This window comes from Nycticebus coucang, chromosome 2 (genome assembly GCF_027406575.1).
Source record: "Nycticebus coucang isolate mNycCou1 chromosome 2, mNycCou1.pri, whole genome shotgun sequence".
Taxonomy (NCBI): Eukaryota; Metazoa; Chordata; class Mammalia; order Primates; family Lorisidae; genus Nycticebus; species Nycticebus coucang.
The window spans coordinates 121,530,117-121,550,953 of NC_069781.1; the positions used below are offsets into that span (position 1 = coordinate 121,530,117).

At 39.0% G+C, this 20,837-nt stretch overlaps 1 protein-coding gene across 3 annotated transcripts in view; it reads right to left on the reverse strand.

Moving 5' to 3' along the window:
• The window catches only part of AGBL1 (AGBL carboxypeptidase 1), a 698,527-nt gene that overhangs the window by 526,339 nt on the left and 151,351 nt on the right, over positions 1–20,837 (reverse strand). For all 3 annotated transcript variants that reach the window (XM_053581727.1, XM_053581726.1, XM_053581728.1), the window contains exon 17: positions 7,304–7,457. In XM_053581727.1, the coding sequence (XP_053437702.1) occupies positions 7,304–7,457 (154 nt within the window). The remainder of the gene's footprint in view (positions 1–7,303; positions 7,458–20,837) is intronic.

A 20,837-nucleotide genomic window follows, 5' to 3' on the forward strand; every position in this document is an offset into this window, starting at 1 on the left:
CACGTGATACTCTTATTTATTATACGACTTTCTCGGGTCCTAAAGTTCATCATCTGAACACAAAGATAATAAATGTAAAATTTTTTCTTATCTCATAGGACTGTTACATAGAACAGTTTGTCGTATGTAAATGTTAATATTTTGTAAATAGTTAATTACTTTAAAATATGTAAATCATTGCATCATATGAACAAATGTATAGACTAAAATGTTCTGGGATTGAATCTGATGAAATACATTACATGTATTTTTGCTATAATAACTGCATACAGTCAACTCTAGTATCCTTGCTAATTGAGAAAATTATTTAGGTAATACAAAATTTGTTTCATTCTCTCTGAAATAGATTATATTTCATAGTATATTAGCTTTGTAATTAATTACATTTAGCCTGAGTTCTTATATAATTTGCAGGCCTCTGAAAATGTATATTTTCAAAATTGAACTCATTATTTCTCCACAACAGTCTTATTCTTTTTCTTACATATTTCTTTGTTGGCACAAAACTATTCACCCACCAACCAAAGTAGAAATATTTCAACTCCTTACCCTTCATCTGTACTCTGAACAAATCACCAAGATGTCTGACTTAGACATGTCTCCCAAATTGAGACCTTTCCCTTCAATTTCCCTAGACCTATCTTCCTTTGAAATCTCATCACCCATATAGATGACCAACCACTGCTAATATTTCTTAAACACTCACTATGTAATAAACACTGTTCTTAGCTCTTTACAAACTTCACAAGGCTACATGAAAAGGTAGATGGAGAAATGCTGGCACAGAGTGTTTAAGTATCTTTTCCAAGGTCACAAATTTAATAAATGGCAGAACCAAGTCTCGAACCTCAGTTTGAATCTAGAGTCTAAATGTGTAAGAGTTCCTCCTGCCTGGACTGCATGTCACCGCTACTCTCCTCACTGCAGACTTTCCTCATTACTGCCACAGAACCCTCCTCCAACAGTCTCATCTTGTCGTTGCTCTGCTTTTAATAACATCCTGTTAACATATCATTGCCTTCAAGAGAAACTTCCCAATAAGAAAAAGAAGGCTGTTTATCATTTAGCCCAACTTTCTTTTCTCACTTCATTTTCTGTCCCCATAGTCAATCCAGCATTCTGTAATCCTGGTACCCTTGTTACAGCATGAAGAGGGTCTAGCCTCCTATCACTCTCAGCCAATATGAGGAGACTAGGATAGGTCCACCAAACATTATTTTTCAGAAGGCCAGCAATTCTGCAGAACAGTGAGAGTAGCCTCTCCAAAACTGTTCTGTTCTTCCATTTCCCAAATCCCAGTTTTATAGATAAAGGTTCAAAGCAAAGACTAACTCTTATTTTAAATAATAATCAGCATGACTCAGTGATTACATTTCCAATTCAAAAGTTAATATCCTAAATCAATCCTCCTAAACTACTAACAATGGGCATCTTTATGTTGGGAGCCAAATTTACAAAACAATAAGAATGGGGAGACAGGAGGTGAAGGTTACTAGGACCTACACCAGATCAGCTGTGTCATGTCAGCCCTAGGCTGACTGACTCCATCTTACTCTCACTACATGTGCTTTCACCCTGGGATTTTCCCAGCACCGTGTCCAAGCCTTCTTGCTTCTGCAATGCAATTTTTCTGCTTGAAAAAAAAAAAAATTCAGTGCTTCCATTTTTCTGCACATGGAAGTTTGACTTGAAATTGCAGATTAAATGGCATTTGCACTGATGGTTCTATCATTCATAAAAACAGCATATAATCATTTTCTTTCTGAATTCAAAAAGCAGCCATGAGAACCAAATGATATGATTATAACTTTGTGAGGGTAAAACTTACGTGGTAGAAAATAAGTCAAGCTATTAAACTACCTGTAGAGTAAAAAAAAAAAAACTACCTGTAGAGTTTTACACTCTTTCCCACCCACTCCAACCATCCTTGATAGGAGAAAGGATGCTTGGGTTTCCTTTTTTTGGAGTGACCAAGCCAAACTGGGAAGCAGAGGGAAGATAGTCAACCTGTCTAGATGTCATAGAGTTTTGAGGGTCTTTGTTGAAAGACAGTGGCATTGCTGTGAATTACTAGGTGTGTGCAGATCAACAACAGTGAGAAAGAGAAAGAAAGACAAACATAAGGTGCTTTGGATGTGTTTTGCATACTCTCCTTTCCTGTCATTTCAAGAAAGATATGAGTTGTTCTTCATATAGTTTTTGGATTCCAACTAAGGTTTCCTTGGAAGCAAAGCTGCATCAGTATAAGACCACCATGCATGTGGGGCTTATACCGGTGACCTTTGTGAGTATAAGTTCCCTTTTTATTTCACCGTGCAGATAAATTCTCTCTTGTCTGTGCCTCCACTGACCTTAGTTTAAGCCTGATTCGTCTGTAGCTTGCTGTATTATAATGACCTATTTACATGACTTCACACACACACACATTCCCTGCAGATTGTGAGTGCCTCAAAGACAAAGATTAAACAATATTTATCTTTGTATTCCAAATATCTGCTATAGATCCTAGCCCTGGCTGCCTGAAAAGACGGAAATCCCAAGGCAAGAAAAGGGCACAGTTCAGTTTCTCTAATTCTAATTCCTTTTATTAAAAATTTCCATGGAGAGAAGTCATTATGATCTTGTAGTTAATATTTTAGCTCTAATATTTGTCAGAAGCAGCACTTTAAAGAAAAAAAAATTAGCCAGGAGACAAGAAGCTACAATCTAGAGCTACCTCTGCCACCAACTAGCCCCGTTACCTAGATAGGTCAGTTCATGTCCCTGAGCCCAGTCCCCTACTCGTAATTGAGAAATATAAACTCAATCATCATCATACATTGTAATAAAATTCAGTGATCCCACATAGTACTTGGCCCCATGTGTCTCTGGAAAGTATATACACAGAAATTTCTAGAATGCGAGGTTTTCACTCCACTTGAGTTTCTGTTTTACTTAAACCAACCACTGTTGTCACTTCTCGTTCTCCCCAATGGAAAACTCTGTTCTTCACATACCTGATCAGGTGTCTCAAAAAAAGACAAAGGCCAGAGAGAATGGAAAATGATTTGCAGAAAGAGCCAAAAGGGGAACTCTGTAACTGCGTATTTTTCCACTCTGTTCTAATTTAAAACCACTTACAAGTGACAACTCCCAACCCCAGTCAGGTGCCTGTGGTAGCTCATTATACCCTTGGGACCCCGTGTAAATCTTTTTTTTTTTTTTCTGAGAACAGCTATTGTCTTCCAAGGAAAAGCTTTTAGCATAATGGCAAGCTGAATAGAACATTGCTTTTGTAAGAATGTTTTCAAGAAAAAGGAGAGGAGAAAGGTACTCTTTAACAACTGCTTGTGCAGCCTCCTGCCTCCCCCCACCTCAGGCCCCATGGAAAGAACAGTGTGTGAGCCACAGGAGACTGTGGCAGGGGAGTGAGATTCTATCACCTCCAGAGACCATAAAGGTTATGCTGTCCTCATTTAGGTTGTAATAAATGCAGGGTACAGGTATCTCAGATTATAAAAATAGCAGATTCAGCCCTTCCCACCCACCTTTGCTGTTTCTTGGCTTCTCACTGTTTACTTGGAGAATGGGTGTTTCTAGTAAGAGAAGGACATATTCCCTCAGAAAATTCCCACAAAATGGTTCCACCTCTCAGATCACTCATGAGGAAAGCTAAGACAATGTTGTCACAGGATCCGAACATATAGATGTCCAACTTGGCGATAAAGCTCCTAAGCATTCCTCAAAGATATACCTCCCCAAACTAAAACAAGACCCAACTTTTTCTGGGCTAAAGTGGTAATTTAGTATATCCAGTTATGGGGGAAATGTAGAGAGAACAGAAAGCTAACAAGATGTCAGTTTTCAATAAGCTGTATGTTTTGACTGTGTGCATTTGTGGAGAATTTTCCAATAATGACAAAGCCTAAATGGTGTGGGGGAAATACCTAGGAATAAGTTTATTGGATTGCCAATTGCAAAATGGAGGTAAAGAAAGGTGCAGGAAGACCCAATGATCTTGGGTAATTTCCATACAAAAGCAGAAAACAGGTATGATTTGAGAAATGGCTGAATCTGGGAAAAGGTAGAACCACTCTCCTCTTATAGTTTAGGTAAATAGTGATGATCCCCCAAAATCTTTCCTCTCTGTTGCTTTCTAGTTCTGCTTAAAATCAGCATCTTCTCCCAATTCAGATTCAAAAAAGCAAACACCACACCACACACTTACTCATCCCATTCCTGAAGAGTACACTGACTAAAGATAGATAACTTCTCAACTCTACCTGGAAGTTGCATATTCAAAAGATCTGCCAAGCAAAGTACCTATTAACATATAATTTGTTAAAGGATTTAACAAAGCTCAGGGCAATTATGCCAGAACACCATTAACTATTCAGTTAAAAAAAGGAGACTAGTGAAGACTAAACTGTGACATTTTTTTCTCCTGCCCAAACTCTTTTCTAAAAATCCTGGCGAGTCACGAGGCAAATAATAAAATCTCATTAAACAGGCTTTTTATTAACCTGGTATAATGTGGCTTACTTCCCAACCTGATTCTGGGATAGCATCACATGACACATAGAAGACCAAACCCATCTTATTTTAATTAAGTCAAGCAGACCTTTCTACCAGCTCCAAGTCTTCTGATAAAGCATAACTCTTTCAATCCATTAGCAACCAAAGAATCCTTAAAACCAACATATAACTTGTAAACCCTTTACTTCATGATGCCCTGCCTTTTATGGCAGAACCAATATATACCTTCCATGCACTGATTTATGGTTTTACCTATAATTTCTGTCCCAATGAATGTATAAAACCAAACTGTAACCTGGCAGCCTCCAGTACATTTTCTCAAAATCTCTTGAGACCATTTTCCCCAGGCCATGGTCACACATATTTGGCTTAGAATAAACCTCTTTTTCTTGTTGCTTTGAGTTTTTTGTTTGTTTGTTCATTTGGTTTTTAGAATAAACCTCTTTAAGTTATTAGACAGAATTTGAATTACTTTCCATTAACACTAGTCTCTAAAGGCAATGGAAACAATTTCCTGGGTTGATCTTGCCTAGCAAGCCTATCCCCAAACCTTCTCATTAGGTATCTTCTGTTGGAAGACACCAACGTATTAGAGCCTTTTGTTTCATTCTCTGAGATTCTATTCACTCTCGGCTATACAAATCCCAGATGTCCTGGGCTCCTTTTATATCCTGAATCCTAATAGTTAGGAAGGTCTGGGACTTTCTGATTTCCCAATGCCTCATTCATCACTAACAGTCTCTGATGCTAGGCTGAGCTGTGGACCCTTATGTAAAGGTTCCTTCCAATCAACAATACCCCCTCAAGACCATCTGTTCCATAATGGCTTCAGTGACCATCTCTCAGAGAACATCCCTATTCACTGTTCCACTGAAAAGGGCAGAGTGACTTCTCTCTTGAAGACATGCCAGCATTTGGGCTCTAAGGGCGCAAATCTCAAAGTGTAAATATGAGTCTCCTTTTTGGGAACATTGCAAGAAGGCAGTGTCCTTGATTCTCCAAAGACCAATAAAGTATACAGCTGGCAAATCTGTTGACTACTGAACTTAAAATATATTTATCAAGAAAGTAAGGCTAAATGTTTCCAGGAAAATAACTTCCTTAAAAGAAAATGCTTTTGAAAAATAAATCAAATAAAAGAAATGCTTCTGGGAGACTCTTTGGAGCCCAGACCCAGGACAAACTAAAAGTAATCAATGAATTACCTTCAATAATCTCTGGGTTGGGAATTTAGACACCACCACCAGGGAAAACAGCCTTGAGAGGGGAGCTCCCATGGGTTTCCATAGCCCTGCTCTTATTTCTTGGATTTCTAAAATAAGACTCAAGTAATAATCCTGCAGAGTGGAAAGAAAGTCTTTCAGTGTACACATATCTCCTTATGAAGGGCGAGTGGCAGCCACAACCAGAAACTAGCCAAATCGCTGCTGAGTGCAATCCCACACTGAAGCTGACCTACTCACCAGGAGGGAAAAAGCAGATGAAACAATTTAATCTCATCTAGAGGGAGGCTTGGAGGCAGGAGATTCTTGAGCTGTTTTCTCCTCCTAAATCAATACATCACATTCTGTGGTTCAAAGAAAGTTAAGTGGTTTCATTTCTGATTTATAGGCATGGTTAATTGCACTTTTGAAGGTAGGTGGTACTTATATTGTCCTTGCCACCTCTTTGGAAACAGAACCTGCTAACAGACTTACACACATCCACCTTCTTAAATAAACAATTGCTCAATGAGGGTTGCTCTGGAAAGATTATTGTCTCAAGCTCCCAAGCACTGCTTATCTGCCAAGTAGAAAGACTCTGTGACTAGTACAGAAATTGTTCTTAGATGCATAAAAATATATATATATAATAACTTTTTGGAAGATCTCTTATTCATGAAAGCATTTTGGAGCCTTCTTATTTCAGATAGGCTAATCCATCGTTGATTAGCCAGGTTGTTCATCATTCATCATCAGATGCTGGTAGGTGTGAGAAATTATATTTTCTATCCACCAGAGAGTCTCCAGAATGAGATCAGCACTTCATTATATAAGGTGGAATCATCTAGGGGTGAATTAGCTGGGTACCCAGTCATGTCTTTCATCTCACAAACATCTCTGTATTGCAAAACATTCCTCATTTTGTTTTTTCTTGCTGAGCGAAGGTCTGAAACTGTCAAAAGTCACTTTCCAAAGCTAGCTGGTAACAGGTCAGTTGCACACACTTATTCTCAGGACTCTATAAAAAGGCATGGGGAGTGGTGTCTGTGTGTGTGTATGTACATGGGTTTGGCTTTGGCTTTGTTTAACAGGTCTCATCTAAAAAGAGCTTCCTCTATACCTCAGCCTTTCAGATGCAAGTGATATTCAGATGATTGGGGGATGCTTCAGCCAGGGCTCTAAGACTCAACTTCCTGCATTCTCAAATCCTGACCTACAGAGAGTAGCTTAGCAGCAGTGAGCATGGTGATAAAAGTTCCTGGATTAGACACTGGAAAATGTGATTCAGCATCCTGGGTCTGTTTTAGAAGAGGAAGCCACCAGCACTAGCAAACTGCTCTCTATTCCAGCAAGTCATTTCACCCTGACAGTTTGCAATTTATTTTCTCTCCCTGTAACAACAGTGAGACGTTCATATTTACCTTTTGTGTCTCACACCCAGATCAGTTGGGGGCATATTTCTATCAAGGCAGACAAGTCCCCACCCCTTTACAGAGCTTCTGCTCCAAAAGGGACAGAATGGTTCCAACACTAAAGAGGACAGCCTTAATCAAATATTCCAAGCAAAATGTCTTCACTGTACTCACGGAACTGCTCTAAATGGTCAGTGCTGTTGGACTCAGGCATGGCTGTGATGGTTACCAGTGGACACGGATTCCCTCCCAACGTCTGGCAGAGAACGTCCTGCCGGAAGTAGACCTGTTTGGGGTTGACACTTTTTTCCAGGATATCCAGGTGAGTCTGCAGCAAAAATAAAGCAGGCATGTGTATTATTAATATTTTTGATAGTAAATAATAGAAACAGCAGCAACAGATTACATTTGTATCACTCCTCATAGCATCACTTAATCTGCCCTGTATATATTGGGCAGCAAGTGATTAAAAGGGGGCCACCCTTGCTATTTAGAAGTTTAGTGAAATTGAACAGGAAGCACCATTCCTGCATGCTTTGGTGTTATAGGAGATTTGTTTTCAAGTTGCACTAGAAGCAAGAGGACAGGGACATGAAGCACTCTTCCTGTTGCTGTGACACATGAAGAATGTGGTCACCACGAAGACAGAGGCATCCCCAGAGCTCTGCAGAGTGTGAGAGAGAAAACCTCAGCAGCACATGTGTCATAGGACCAAGCAGTGAAGGAGGGTTGTGAATGTCCTGGAAAAGATAGAAATCAACTGCTTCAGGATTGCTAAGCTAAAAGAACAAATAACTAGTAGGAATTGATTTTTTCCTACTGTTACTCCCCATTTGGATACTCATTTAAAATACAAAATAATGCAAAAATGAAATAACTGGAGGAATGTGTACAGACTTGAAGGAGGGGAAACAAGTTCTTACAATCAGCGCTATAATGTAAAAATGACAAAATCCCTATTCTCAAAAAACCTGAAGCGAAGGCAGAGACAAGATGGATGACCAAAGCCAGGTTTCCACAGAGGCTCCCATCCAGAAGGAGACTTAAAGGACAGAAATTTAGCAAGTAACCTGGTGGATTAGAGCTGCACCAAGAAAGAAGGTTGAAGAACGCACATCAACCCCGCTGAGGTGACCCCAAGGATACAAACAAAACATACAAAATCCATCACCAAGCGGACGTGAATCCCCTCCCCTATGAGAATGGCTCAGAGTGCCCCTCAAACAAATGAGCAGAGTTCAAAGGTCCTCCCACTACACTCCACTGGAGACCCTCCAAAAACTGGACCTACCTCCCCTACTAGGGTGCAATTGCGTTCTCCTGCCAGGCATAAAACTGTATATATTCTCTACCTGCAACTCTAGCTCCTAGCACTCCCCTCCACTCTCACTCTGAGGTCTGGAGGCATGTCCCCCAGGAGTTCAGATTCTTGGGTGATTTCTTGAGGAGTGTGGACAGGGCCTAGACTGCAGCTGCTCAGTGCTGATTCTGCAGCACAGGAGTGAGGAGAGGACTGTCAGCTGAGAGGGAACCACACCAGAGTGGCGGTGCCCCGAGGCACAGAGCAGCAGCCATTATTGGCACCAATAAGGCTCACTCCTGGATATTCCAAAGCCACACCCTCTGTCTTCCTGGGCAACCAGAGGAGGCCGGGCATCTTCTCAAGTGGAAACCACCGCAGAACAGATCTGGGACGGAAACGCAGGCCACAGGAGTAAAGGGGTTTGCCTGAGGTGGTACCGGCCTGGGTGGAGTGTGGGAAAGAGAAAATGCATGCACAGAGCTGGGAAATTCCCAGGGCGGGGCTGACACAGAGGACTGCTTTACTGAGCCTAAGATGCACCCAGCCCTCAGGGGATAATCAGCCTATAGAAAAAGGAAGGCAAAAGCCTAGAACTGACAGCTAACCAAATACAAACCAGCAGGAGCAAAGACAGGGCCTGAGGCGCAGGCTCTGGGAACTCAAAACACCTTCTCTTCTGCAGGGGAATTTAGCAGGGACAGAAACAAATTCCCACAAAGTTATTCTGTTCTGTTCTGTCAATAACATCAATCAGGGGTGGGGCTGGAACTCAGTGAACACCCCCCAGCCTCCATCAAGTGCCCAAGGTTGTCAGGCCTCACCTCCCCCTGCTGGATAGAGGCAGAGCGCAGTAGCCTGGCTGAGCAGATATAGATTTCCCTGTGATTCAGGCAGGTGCAAACCCTGGAGTATCTGTTCACTAGAGGCAACTGGGTCACAGCCCTGCGGGGCTATCAGTGACAGGGTGTGACAGAGGCACAAGGTGGGGAAGGAGGCATCAACCTTCCCAGACTAATATATTTCCTCCTGACTCCACGGAACACCAGAGCAAGTCATATCTGAATTGTCACCAGACCCCTGCAATCCAGTTGCCAGAGAACTTTTAAACTGTCCCATCTGAGACAGGTGCTGACTGAGATAATTGGTTTGGACCTTTTGAACTGAGCCAATCATCCGAGGACTATTCAAGTGGTGCCCTGGGTGTGTGGTTGTAGGAAGGTTTGATTTTCCTTTTCCAATTGTTGCCTGTGGGGGGCAGGGTGACTTAATTGCTGGTATTTCTCCACAGCTGAGACTTCAACCCAGAGTAACTATTTCACTAGGGTCGGACAGAGAACAGCTGAAAACAAGACAGAACCACTTAGTCCCACCACACAAAACAGGTCCCCAGATTCTCAGGCCAAAGTGTTGTATGGGTCCTCAACAAAGCTCGAGGGGAAAAATCAAACGGTGTAAAATAATCATAGGGTGAAATTGGCGGACAAACACTGGTTACATGAATAACCAGAATAGATCAATCCTCCCAAGGAAAGATATGGTAGATGTAACTGAAGATCCCATTCATAAACAGCTGGACAAGATGTCAGAAATCGAATTCACAATTTAGATTGCAAACAAGATTAATAGAATGGATGGAAATTTGGAATTAGAAATTCGAGGAGCAATTCAAAACTTGGAATTAGAAATTCGAAGAGAAATTCAAAAGTTGTTTCAACAATTTAATGAATTTAAAGACAAAACCACCAAAAATTTTGATGCACTGAAGCAAGAATTTTCAGCCCTCAAAGATCTAAAAAATACAGTACATCCCTCAGTAACAGAGTGGAGCAAGCAGAACAAAGGATTTCTGATATTGAAGACAAAGCCTTTGAACACTCCCAAACTCTCAAAGATGAAGAGAAATGAAGAGCAAGAATGGATCATTCTCTCAGAGAGCTGTGGGATAATTCAAAGAAGGCTAATATCCACCTCACTGGAATCCCTTTAAGCGATGAAGTGGCCTTGCAAGGCACAGAGGCCCTTCTCCATGAAATTATGAAAGAGAATTTTCCAGACATGCCAAGAGCTTCTGCAATTCAGATAGCAGACAGTTTCAGAACCCCAGCATAACTCAATCCGAATAAGACATCCCCCAAGCATATCATAATTAACTTCACTAAAGTTAATATGAAGGAGAAAATTCTGAAAGCAGCCAGACGTAAGGAATCCATTACCTACAAAGGGAAGAATATTAGAATGATTGCAGATCTCTCTGCTGAAACTTTTCAAGCCAGAAGAGGGTGGTCATCAACTTTTAACCTCCCAAAGCAAAATAACTTTCCAGCCCGGATCCTGTATCCAGCTAAACTAAGTTTCATTTATGATGGAGAAATTAAACACTTTAATGACATTCATATCTTGAAGAAATTTGCCATAACCAAACCAGCTCTTCAGGATATTCTCAGACCTATCCTTCATAATGACCAGCTCAATCCTCTACCACAAAAGTAAACTCACTCAGAAACTTTTGATCAAACTCCAACTTCCACAGTGGTGAAAGGATTAAAAATGTCCGCTGGACTTTTGAAAAACTCGATACCCTAAATATTACCAGACTTATCAATATTCTCCATTAAAGTGAATGGCTTAAAATGTCCTCTAAAGAGGCACAGGTTAGCTGAATGGATACAAAAACTCAGGCAAGGTATTTGCTGCATACAAGAGTCACATCTTACCTTAAAAGATAAATATAGACTCAGGGTAAAAGGATGGTCGTCCATATTTCAGGCAAATGGTAATCAGAAAAAAGCAGGTGTTGTAATTCATTTGCAGACACAATAGGCTTTAAACCAACAAAAGCAAAGAAGGATAAGAATGGTCACTTCATATTTGTTAAGGGCAATACTCAATATGATGAGATTTCAATTATTAATATTTATGTACCCAACCAGAATGCACCTCAATTTATAAGAGAAACTCTAACAGACATGAGCAACTTGATTTCCTCCAGCTCCATAATAGTCGGAGATTTCAACACTTCTTTGGCAGTGTTGAATCGATCCTCCAATAAGAAGCTGAGCAAAGAAATTTTAGGATTAAACCTAACCGTCCAACATTTGGATTTAGCAGACATCTACAGAACATTTCATCCCAACACAACTGAATACACATATTTCTCATCAGCCCACAGAACATACTCCAAATTCGATCACATCTTAGGTCACAAGTCTAACCTCAGTAAATTTAAAGGAATAGAAATTATTCCAAAAACATGGAAGATAAGTAACCTTATGCTGAATGATAGCTGGTTCAGAGATGAGATTAAGAAGGAAATTGCCAAATTTTTGGAACAAAATGACAATGAAGACATGAATTATCAGAACCTCTGGGACAACGCAAAGGCTGTCCTAAGAGGGAAATTCATAGCACTGCAAGCCTTCCTGAAGAGAACAGAAAGAGGAATTTAACAACTTAATGGAACATCTCAAGCAACTGGAAAAGGAAGAACATTCCAACCCCAAACCCAGTAGAAGAAAAGAAATAATCAAAATTAGAGCAGAATTAAATGAAATTGAAAACAAAAGAACTATACAACAGATCAATAAATCAAAAAGTTGGTTTTTGAAAAGGTCAATAAAATAGATAAACCATTGGCTAACCTAACCAGGAAAAAAAAGAGTAAAATCTCTAATCTCATCAATCAGAAATGACAAAGACAGAATAACAACAGACTCCTCAGAAATTCAGGAAATCCTTAATGAATATTACAAGAAACTTTATTCTCAGAAATACGAAAATATGTAGAAAATTGAGCAATACTTGGAAGCACATCATCTTCCAAGACTTAGCCAGAATCAAGTGGAAATGTTGAACAGGCCCTTATCAAGTTCTGAAATAGCATCAGCCATACAAAATCTCCCTAAAAAGAAAAGCCTGGGATCAGATGGCTTCACGTCAGAATTCTACCAAACCTTTAAAGAGGAATTAGTACCCATATTACTCAACCTGTTCCAAATGTAGAAAAAGAAGGAAGACTACCCAACATGTTCTATGAAGCAAACATCACCCTGATCCCCAAACCACAAAAAGACCCAACAAGATAAGAAAATTATAGACCAATATCACTAATAAATATAGATGCAAAAATATTCAACAAGATCCTAACAAACAGAATCCAGCAACACATCAAACAAATTATACATTATGACCAACTCGGTTTTATCCCAGGGTCTCAAGGCTGCTTCAATATACATAAATCTATAAGTATAATTCAGCACATAAACAAATTAAAAACCAAAGATCATATGATTCTCTCAATTGATGCAGAAAAAGCTTTTGATAACATCAAGCATCCCTTCATGATCAGAACACTTAAGAAAATTGGTATAGAAGGGACATTTCTTAAACTGATAGAGGCCATCTACAGCAAACCCACAGCCAATATCCTATTGAATGGAGTTAAATTGAAATCATTTCCACTCAGATCGGGAACCAGACAAGGCTTCCCATTGTCTCCACTGCTCTTTAACATTGTAATGGAAGTTTTAGCCACCGCAATTAGGGAAGAAAAGGCGATCAAGGGTATCCATATAGGGTCAGAGAGATCAAACTTTTGCTCTTCGCAGATGATATGATTGTATATCTGGAAAACACCAGGGATCCTACTACAAAGCTCTTAGAAGTGATCAAGGAATACAGCAGCGTCTCAGGTTACAAAATCAACATTCATAAATTGGTAGCCTTTAAATATACCAACAATAGTCAGACTGAAAAAACAGTTAAGGACTCTATTCCATTCACAGTAGTGCCAAAGAAGATGAAATATTTGGGAGTTTATCTAACAAAGGACATGAAAGATCTCTATAAAGATAACTATGAAACTCTAAGAAAAGATATAGCTGAAAATGTTAACAAATGGAAAAACATACCATGCTCATGACCGGGAAGAAATCAACATTGTTAAAATGTCCATAATACCCAAAGCAATATATAATTTTAATGCAATCCCTATTAAAGCTCCACTGTCATACTTTAAAGATCTTGAAAAAACAATACTTCGTTTTATATGGAATCAGAAAAAAACTCGAATAGCCAAGACATTACTCAGAAATAAAAACAAAGCAGGAGGAATCACGCTACCAGACCTCAGACTATACTACAAATCAATAGTGATCAAAACAGCATGGTACTGGCACAAAAACAGAGAAGTAGATATCTGGAATAGAATAGAGAACCAAGAGATGAATCCAGCTACTTACTGTTATTGGATCTTTGACAAGTCAATTAAAAATATTTAGTGAGAAAAAAAAAAAAAAGAAAAAAAAAATATTTAGTGAGGAAAAAATTCCCTATTTAACAAATGGTGCTGGGTAACCTGGCTGGCAACCTGTAGAAGACTGAAACTGGACCCACACCTTCACCATTAACTAAGATAGACTCTCACTGGATTAAAGATTTTAACTTACGACACGAAACTATAAAAATACTAGAAGAGGGTGGTGCCTGTGGCTCAGTGAGTAGGGCGCCAGCCCCATATGCGGAGGGTGGCGGGTTCAAACCCAGCCCCAGCCAAACTGCAACAAAAAAATAGCCGGGTGTTATGGCAGGCACCTGCAGTCCCAGCTGCTCAGGAGGCTGAGGCAAGAGAATCGCGTAAGCCCAAGAGCTAGAGGTTGCTGTGAGCCATGTGACGCCACGGCACTCTACGGAGGGCGGTACAATGAGACTCTGTCTCTACAACAACAACAACAAAAAAAAAAAAATACTAGAAGAGAGTGCAGGGAAAACCCTTGAAGAAATGGGTCTGGGTGAGTATTTTATGAGGAAGACCCCCCAGGCAATTGAAGCAGCTTCAAAAATATACTACTGGGACCTGATCAAACGAAAAAGCTTCTGCACAGCCAAGAACACAGTAAGTAAAGCAAGCAAACAGCCCTCAGAATGGAGAAGATATTTGCAGGTTATGTCTCCAACAAAGGTTTAATAACCAGAATCCACAGAGAACTCAAACGCATAAGCAAGAAAAGAACAAGTGATCCCATCGCAGGCTGGGCAAGGGACTTGAAGAGAAACTTCTGTGAAGAAGACAGGCGCATGGCCTACAGATATATGAAAAAATCCTCATCATCTTTAATTATCAGAGAAATGCAAATCAAAACTACTTTGAGATATCATCTAATTCCAGTAAGATTAGCTCATATCACAAAATCCCAAGACCAGAGATGTTGGCATGGATGTGGAGAAAAGGGCACACTTCTACACTGCTGGTGGGAATGCAAATTAATACATTCCTTTTGGAAAGATGCTTGGAGAACACTTAGAGATCTAAAAATAGATCTGCCATTCTATCCTATAATTCGTCTACTAGGTATATACCCAGAAGACCAGAAATCACATCATAACAAAGATATTTGTACCAGAATGTTTATTGCCACCCAATTCATAATTGCTAAGTCATGGCAAAAGCCCAAGTGCCCATCAATCCACGAATGGATTAATAAATTGTGGTATATGTACACCATAGAATATTATGCAGCCTTAAAGAAAGATGGAGACTTTACCTCTTTCATGTTTACATGGATGGAGCTGGAACATATTCTTCTTAGTAAAGTATCTCAAGAATGGAAGAAAAAGTATCCAATGTACTCAGCCCTACTATGAAACCAATTTATAGCTTTCACATGAAAGCTATAACCCAGTTATAACCCAAGAATAGGGGGAAGGGTGAAAGGGAGGGAAGGGAGGAAAAGGAGTGAAGGGAGGGTGGAGGGTAGAGGGAGGGTGATTGGTGGGATTACACCTGCGGTGCATCTTACAACAGTACATGTGAAACTTAGTAAATGTAGAATATAAATGTCTTAACACAATAACTAGGAAAATGCTATGAAAGCTATGTTAACCAGTGTAATGAAAATGTGTCCAACGGTCTATAAAACCAGTGTATGGTGCCCCATGATCACATTAATGTACACAGCTCTGATTTAATGATTTTTAAAAAATGAAATAACCATTGAAACTAGGACAACTGGTTAACAATTGTCAAGGCTTCACAAAAAGTTTTCACTAACAAAAACAGAGAGATTATCATAAAGAGGCTAAGAGAGTCCCTGACCCCACCCACCCTGCCTACCCAGTCTTCGGTAACCAAAGAGGGGACAGCCATCCCTTAGCAGCACAAGAACTTCACTGCCCAGAAATTATCTTCCAAGCTGAAGATCTAAATTTTTCACCACAATCAAGTGAGTATTAAGAGGGCCAATAAGAAACTACCCACTTGGTTTCCTAACAAAAAAATAAGCCTGCTAGATAAAGGAAACAGACAAAACAGACAAAAATCTTATGAGAATGTTCATAAAGTATTCATAAATCTGTGAAGTGCATGCAAAGGGAGTCGTGCCCTTGAAAGGCAGAGGAAGTGTTTGCACCTGGAAAGGATGTGCTGCAGATGTGGTAGGCAGAAGAGTCGCCCTCAAAGATGTCCACATTTTCACCTTCAGAACCTGCAATAAGGTGCTTAACATGGCAAAGGGGACTTTGCAGGTATGTTTAAGATCTACTGGAGGAGAGGACAGTGTCCCGAATTATCCAGTCAGGACAAATCCACTCCCAACTGATAAAAAGTGGAGAACCTTTCTTGGCAGCAGAGAACCATTGCCAGCAGTGTAACACTGTCAGCCTGACGTTGCTGGCTTTGAGGATGGAGGGAGGCACCCCTAGCTAGGGAATGCAGGTGGCCTCTAGAAGCTGTAAAAAGTAAATTTCCATCCAGCCAACCTTTTTTGCTCATGAACAAATGTAGCATACACACTCAGATATACAAAATCTCAGAAAGCATATTCCCTTATCTTTACTGAAAACAACAACTTAAAGACACACTTCCACTGTCTAACATGAAACTAAAAAACAATATGAAAGGACTATAATAAAGTCCAGTTACACAAGGTTTAAGTCTAAATAACCCTTAAAAATAATGGTTACTGCATAATAAAACCATAAAAATAATTCTTAAGGGAGAAAATACACATTATCAAACATTGATATTATTACCAGTCTCTAAAATGAAATTAAAAAGAGAGATGTGAAGGAGGAATTAAGTAAAAATATAAACATTTTCAACTTACATAGATATAGTAATATTACCTAATTCTTGAAAACGAAAAAAGCAGTACTTAGTACCTTGCCTTATGTGGCTCTCTGGAATATCACGAGAACAACCTGTTTCTAAGACAGAGTTGAGTTAGTTGCTTACACTGGTGTGGCAAGTAAGCTAATGGCTCTCCAAGAGGTCCACGGCCTAATTCCTGGGACCTGTGAAAATCTTAGTTCACCTGGTAAAGAGACTCTGCAGATGAGATCAGGGATCCCATGATGGGGAGATTCTCTCAGATCATCAGATTGGACCCAGTGTAATCACAAGGGTTCTTATTAAGGAAAGAATGAGAGAAGAAGGCAGAGCCAGAGAAGATGCGGTGTGATGGAAGCAGAGATTGGAGTGATGCAATTTCTGACACTGCAGGTGGAGTGGGGCAATAAGAGCCAGGGAATGCAGGTGACCCAGGTTCACGTTCCAGCTGCGGATTCTGGGGAAGTTACACACATTCTTTACTACACTTCTTTCTGACTCTCGTCTTTAAAATGTGTTGCCTGAGCTCAGGAGTTCGAGCCCAGCCTGAGCAAGAGGGAGACCCCGTCTCTAAAAATAGCCAGCCACTGGGGCGGACACCTGCAGTCCTAGCTACTCAGGAGGCTTAGGTAAGAGGATCTCTTGAGGCCAAGACTTTGAGGTTGGCACAGCAGTCTACCGGGAGTGACAAAATAAGACTCTGTCTCAATTTTTTAAAAAAGTGTATAACCATACCATTAGCTATGTCATGCAAAGGTGGTTGTAACTTAGTTACCTAATGTATGGGGAAAGTGTTTGTCATGTAGGAAACACAGTTAGCTACTATCATTGATGGAGAAATATAAGATCAGACAAATATGTTATTTTTAAGAACCAGAAGCATTGGTAGAATTATAAACATGGTGGGGGGAACAAAGGAAACATGATCCGTGTTACATAAGAAAAAAACAGAAATGAAGCATGGAAAATAGCATAAAATCAAAATGACAGAAGTAACAATAAAACTGCTGTAAGCAAGAATAGGTAATCAGCCCTTATTGAACAACAAAAAACTTTCAGATTACTTTTTCAAAATCCTACTGCACATCGTATGTATGAGGTATTTTTAAAGAGAGAGAAAAAGAAAAAGATGACATGTATGAGAAACACTCCTAAATTATCTCTTTATTTTGTTTGCCTTTATGCAAACATTTTTAAAGGAGAAATATTGAAACTAAAAGGATAAGCAAACATAAATTAAAGTAGGTATGGCAATAGTAATATACGACAGAGTCATATTCAAGATCAAGTGCATTAAATGGGATTTTCAAATCTTATTTTGATAAAGGGCACAATTCACAATGAACATATAAAACTCATAAATCTTAAGAATCAAATAACATGGGGATGAAATATATAATGCAAAAATGGGAAAAGGAGAAAAAAAATGGACTAGAAGCAGGAGACATTCAGACAGCACCTCAGTCTTGGATAAATCAAGTACACAAAAATAAGGATACAGAGCATTTGAACAATATTGTTTTTTGTAGATACATGTTAAACTTTTTACAGGGAGCAAACTTTCATTTTTTTCTCAAAACATCTATGAAACTGTAACAATAATTAATCATGTAGAGAGCTATCAAAAATTCACTAACATTTTCCAAAAGAAAGCACAAACCACCTTTTTCTGGCAACAATTAAATGAAAGTAGACTTAACTGACAATAGTTTTCAAAATGGCAAAAGTAACCAAACTATTAGGGAATAGAAAGCATCCTCTCTAAAGAAGTTGACCAATAAAAAAAAAAAAATTCGGAGGTTGAAAAAAAAATCAATATGAAATAATTAAAGCCCCAGTGGGTGTCTAGGTATCCCAGGAGAGATGGTACTGAATGGTACTGGAAATGCCCCCTTTGGGCGTCAGTCATGTTTCTCAGTCACCCCGGAAAAGGATAAGAGGCTACAGGTATTACTAGATTTAAATTATACTCTCTGCGATCATAAACAAATTATTTTTAGCACTTTTATTAACATTTGAGTAAAAGCTGCTCTCAGCCTCCCTTATTATTGAAATCTAGACTGAGTGAACCTGCCTCATAATTAGTATCAAGATTCCAAGGCTCCCAAACTTGGAAAGGAAACCTCGCTGCAGCGTTTCTGAAAGTGTGTCCTGTAGAAGGTTAACAAGCACTGAGGTGCTAGCCGAGAAGCAGAGAAGGCGGGAAATTCCTAGCCAAAGCACTTGGAAATGAAAAATTTTAATGGATGCAGGACTTCTCAAATTCTTAAATATTTCAATATGCACTGGGAACTCTTGGAAGAAAAACTGGCACAAGTGCTTCATAAATTTATACGATCATTAAACTCTTTTTCCCTAAAGAGCTCATGTTTCTATGAGCTTGCTCTCTCTCTCTCTCTCTCTCTCTCTCTCTCTCTCTCTCTCTCTCTCTCTCTCTCATTTTCATTAAAGCTAGTTTTTTCACATTTTAGTATGTACACAGGGCACCATACTGAGAGAGGCAAGTGGTGATCCTGGAGAACATTCTCATGAATGAATCCTTCCCAAGAAGTACCCAGAAATAAACTCATAGATCTATATTAAATTGTTTACAAAGACACCAAACATATACAATGGGGGAAGGACAGTTTCTTCAATAAAGGGTATTGGGAAAACTGAATATCTATACACAGAAGAATGAGAATGGACCCTTATTTCATACCTTGTACAAGAACCAACTCAAAATGAATTAAAATCTTTTTTTTTTTTCATTGTTGGGGATTCATTGAGGATACAAAGAACCAGGTTACATTGATTGCATTTGTTAAGTAAAGAACAGAAGACCTGAAACTGTAAAGATACGAAAAAGCTACGAGAAGAAAACATAGGCCAAAATCTATATGACATTGGTTTGGAAGAGTGATTTCTTGGATACGACCCCAAAAAAGAAAGCAAAAATAAACAAATAATATATCATCAAACTAACAATCTTCTGCACAACTACAGTAGCAATTAATAGAGCAAAGAGACAAATCACAGATTGGGAGAAAACATTTGCAAATTAAATATCAGATAAGGAGCTAGTATCCAAAATATACAAAGAATACAAACTATTTAATAATAAGAAAACAAATACCCCTGTTAAAAAATAGGCAAAGGACCTGAATAGACATTTGTCAAAAGAAGTTATACAAAAATGGGTAATGGATATATGAAAAAGTGCTCATCATTTCTAATAATTAGAGAAATGCAAATTAAAACTATAATGAGCTATCACCTCTCATGTGTTAGATTGACTATTACCAAAAAGATAAAAAGTGCTGGTGAGGACAAGGAGAAAAGGGAACCCTCCACACTTTCGGGAGGAATGTAAATTTGTGCAACCATTTTGAAAAACAATATAAAGATTCCACAAAAATCTAAACATAGAATTACCATAGGTGTATAATCCAGCCATCCCACTTCTAGGTAGATGTCCAAAAAAATTGAAATCAGTATGGCAAAGCAATGTCTGCATGCCCATGTTCATTACAGCATTATTCATGATGACCAAGATACAGAAACAACCATGGCTGTGCCCATCAACAGATGAATGGATTTTAGAAAACAGTACGCATACATGACAATACTATCCAGCCTTTCAAAAGTAGGAAATTCTGTCCTTTGCAGCAATATGGATGAGCCAGAGAGGAAATGTGCCAAGTAATATAAACCAGGCAAAGACAGAAACACCAGGTGACCTCACTTGTATGTACAATCTGAAAAAGTCAAACTCATAGAAGTGAAGAATGGTGGTCACTAGCAGGTGGCCAGGGTAGTGGTGGTGGTAGGGGATTGAATGGGGAAAGGGGAGACATTGGTCAAAGGGTACAAAGTTTCACTTAGAAGGAATGAATTTTGTGATTTGTTACAGAGTATGCTAACTATAATTAATAATAAATATTATATGACATATTTCAAAATAGCTAAAAGAATAGATTTTAAGTGTTCTCACCACAAAGAAATAATAAGCATGTGTGGTGAGGACCTATTAGCTAGCCCGAATGGACAATTCCACAATATACACGGGTACCAGGTACTGAAACATCAGTGTACCCTATCAATATATATATTATTTGTCAATTAAAAATACAGTAAAACTGTTAAAATAAATTAAAATTAAATAAATGTTATGTGGGAGAAAAAAAGTGGGGGGATGGGAACTAATGAATTATTTAAAAAAAAATAAAAAGGAAAAGCAGTGACTATCGTTCTGTTTCTGTGATGTCACAGTAGGCCATAGCTCTTTTGCACCTGATACCAAACTTAAAAAAAATAATGTAATC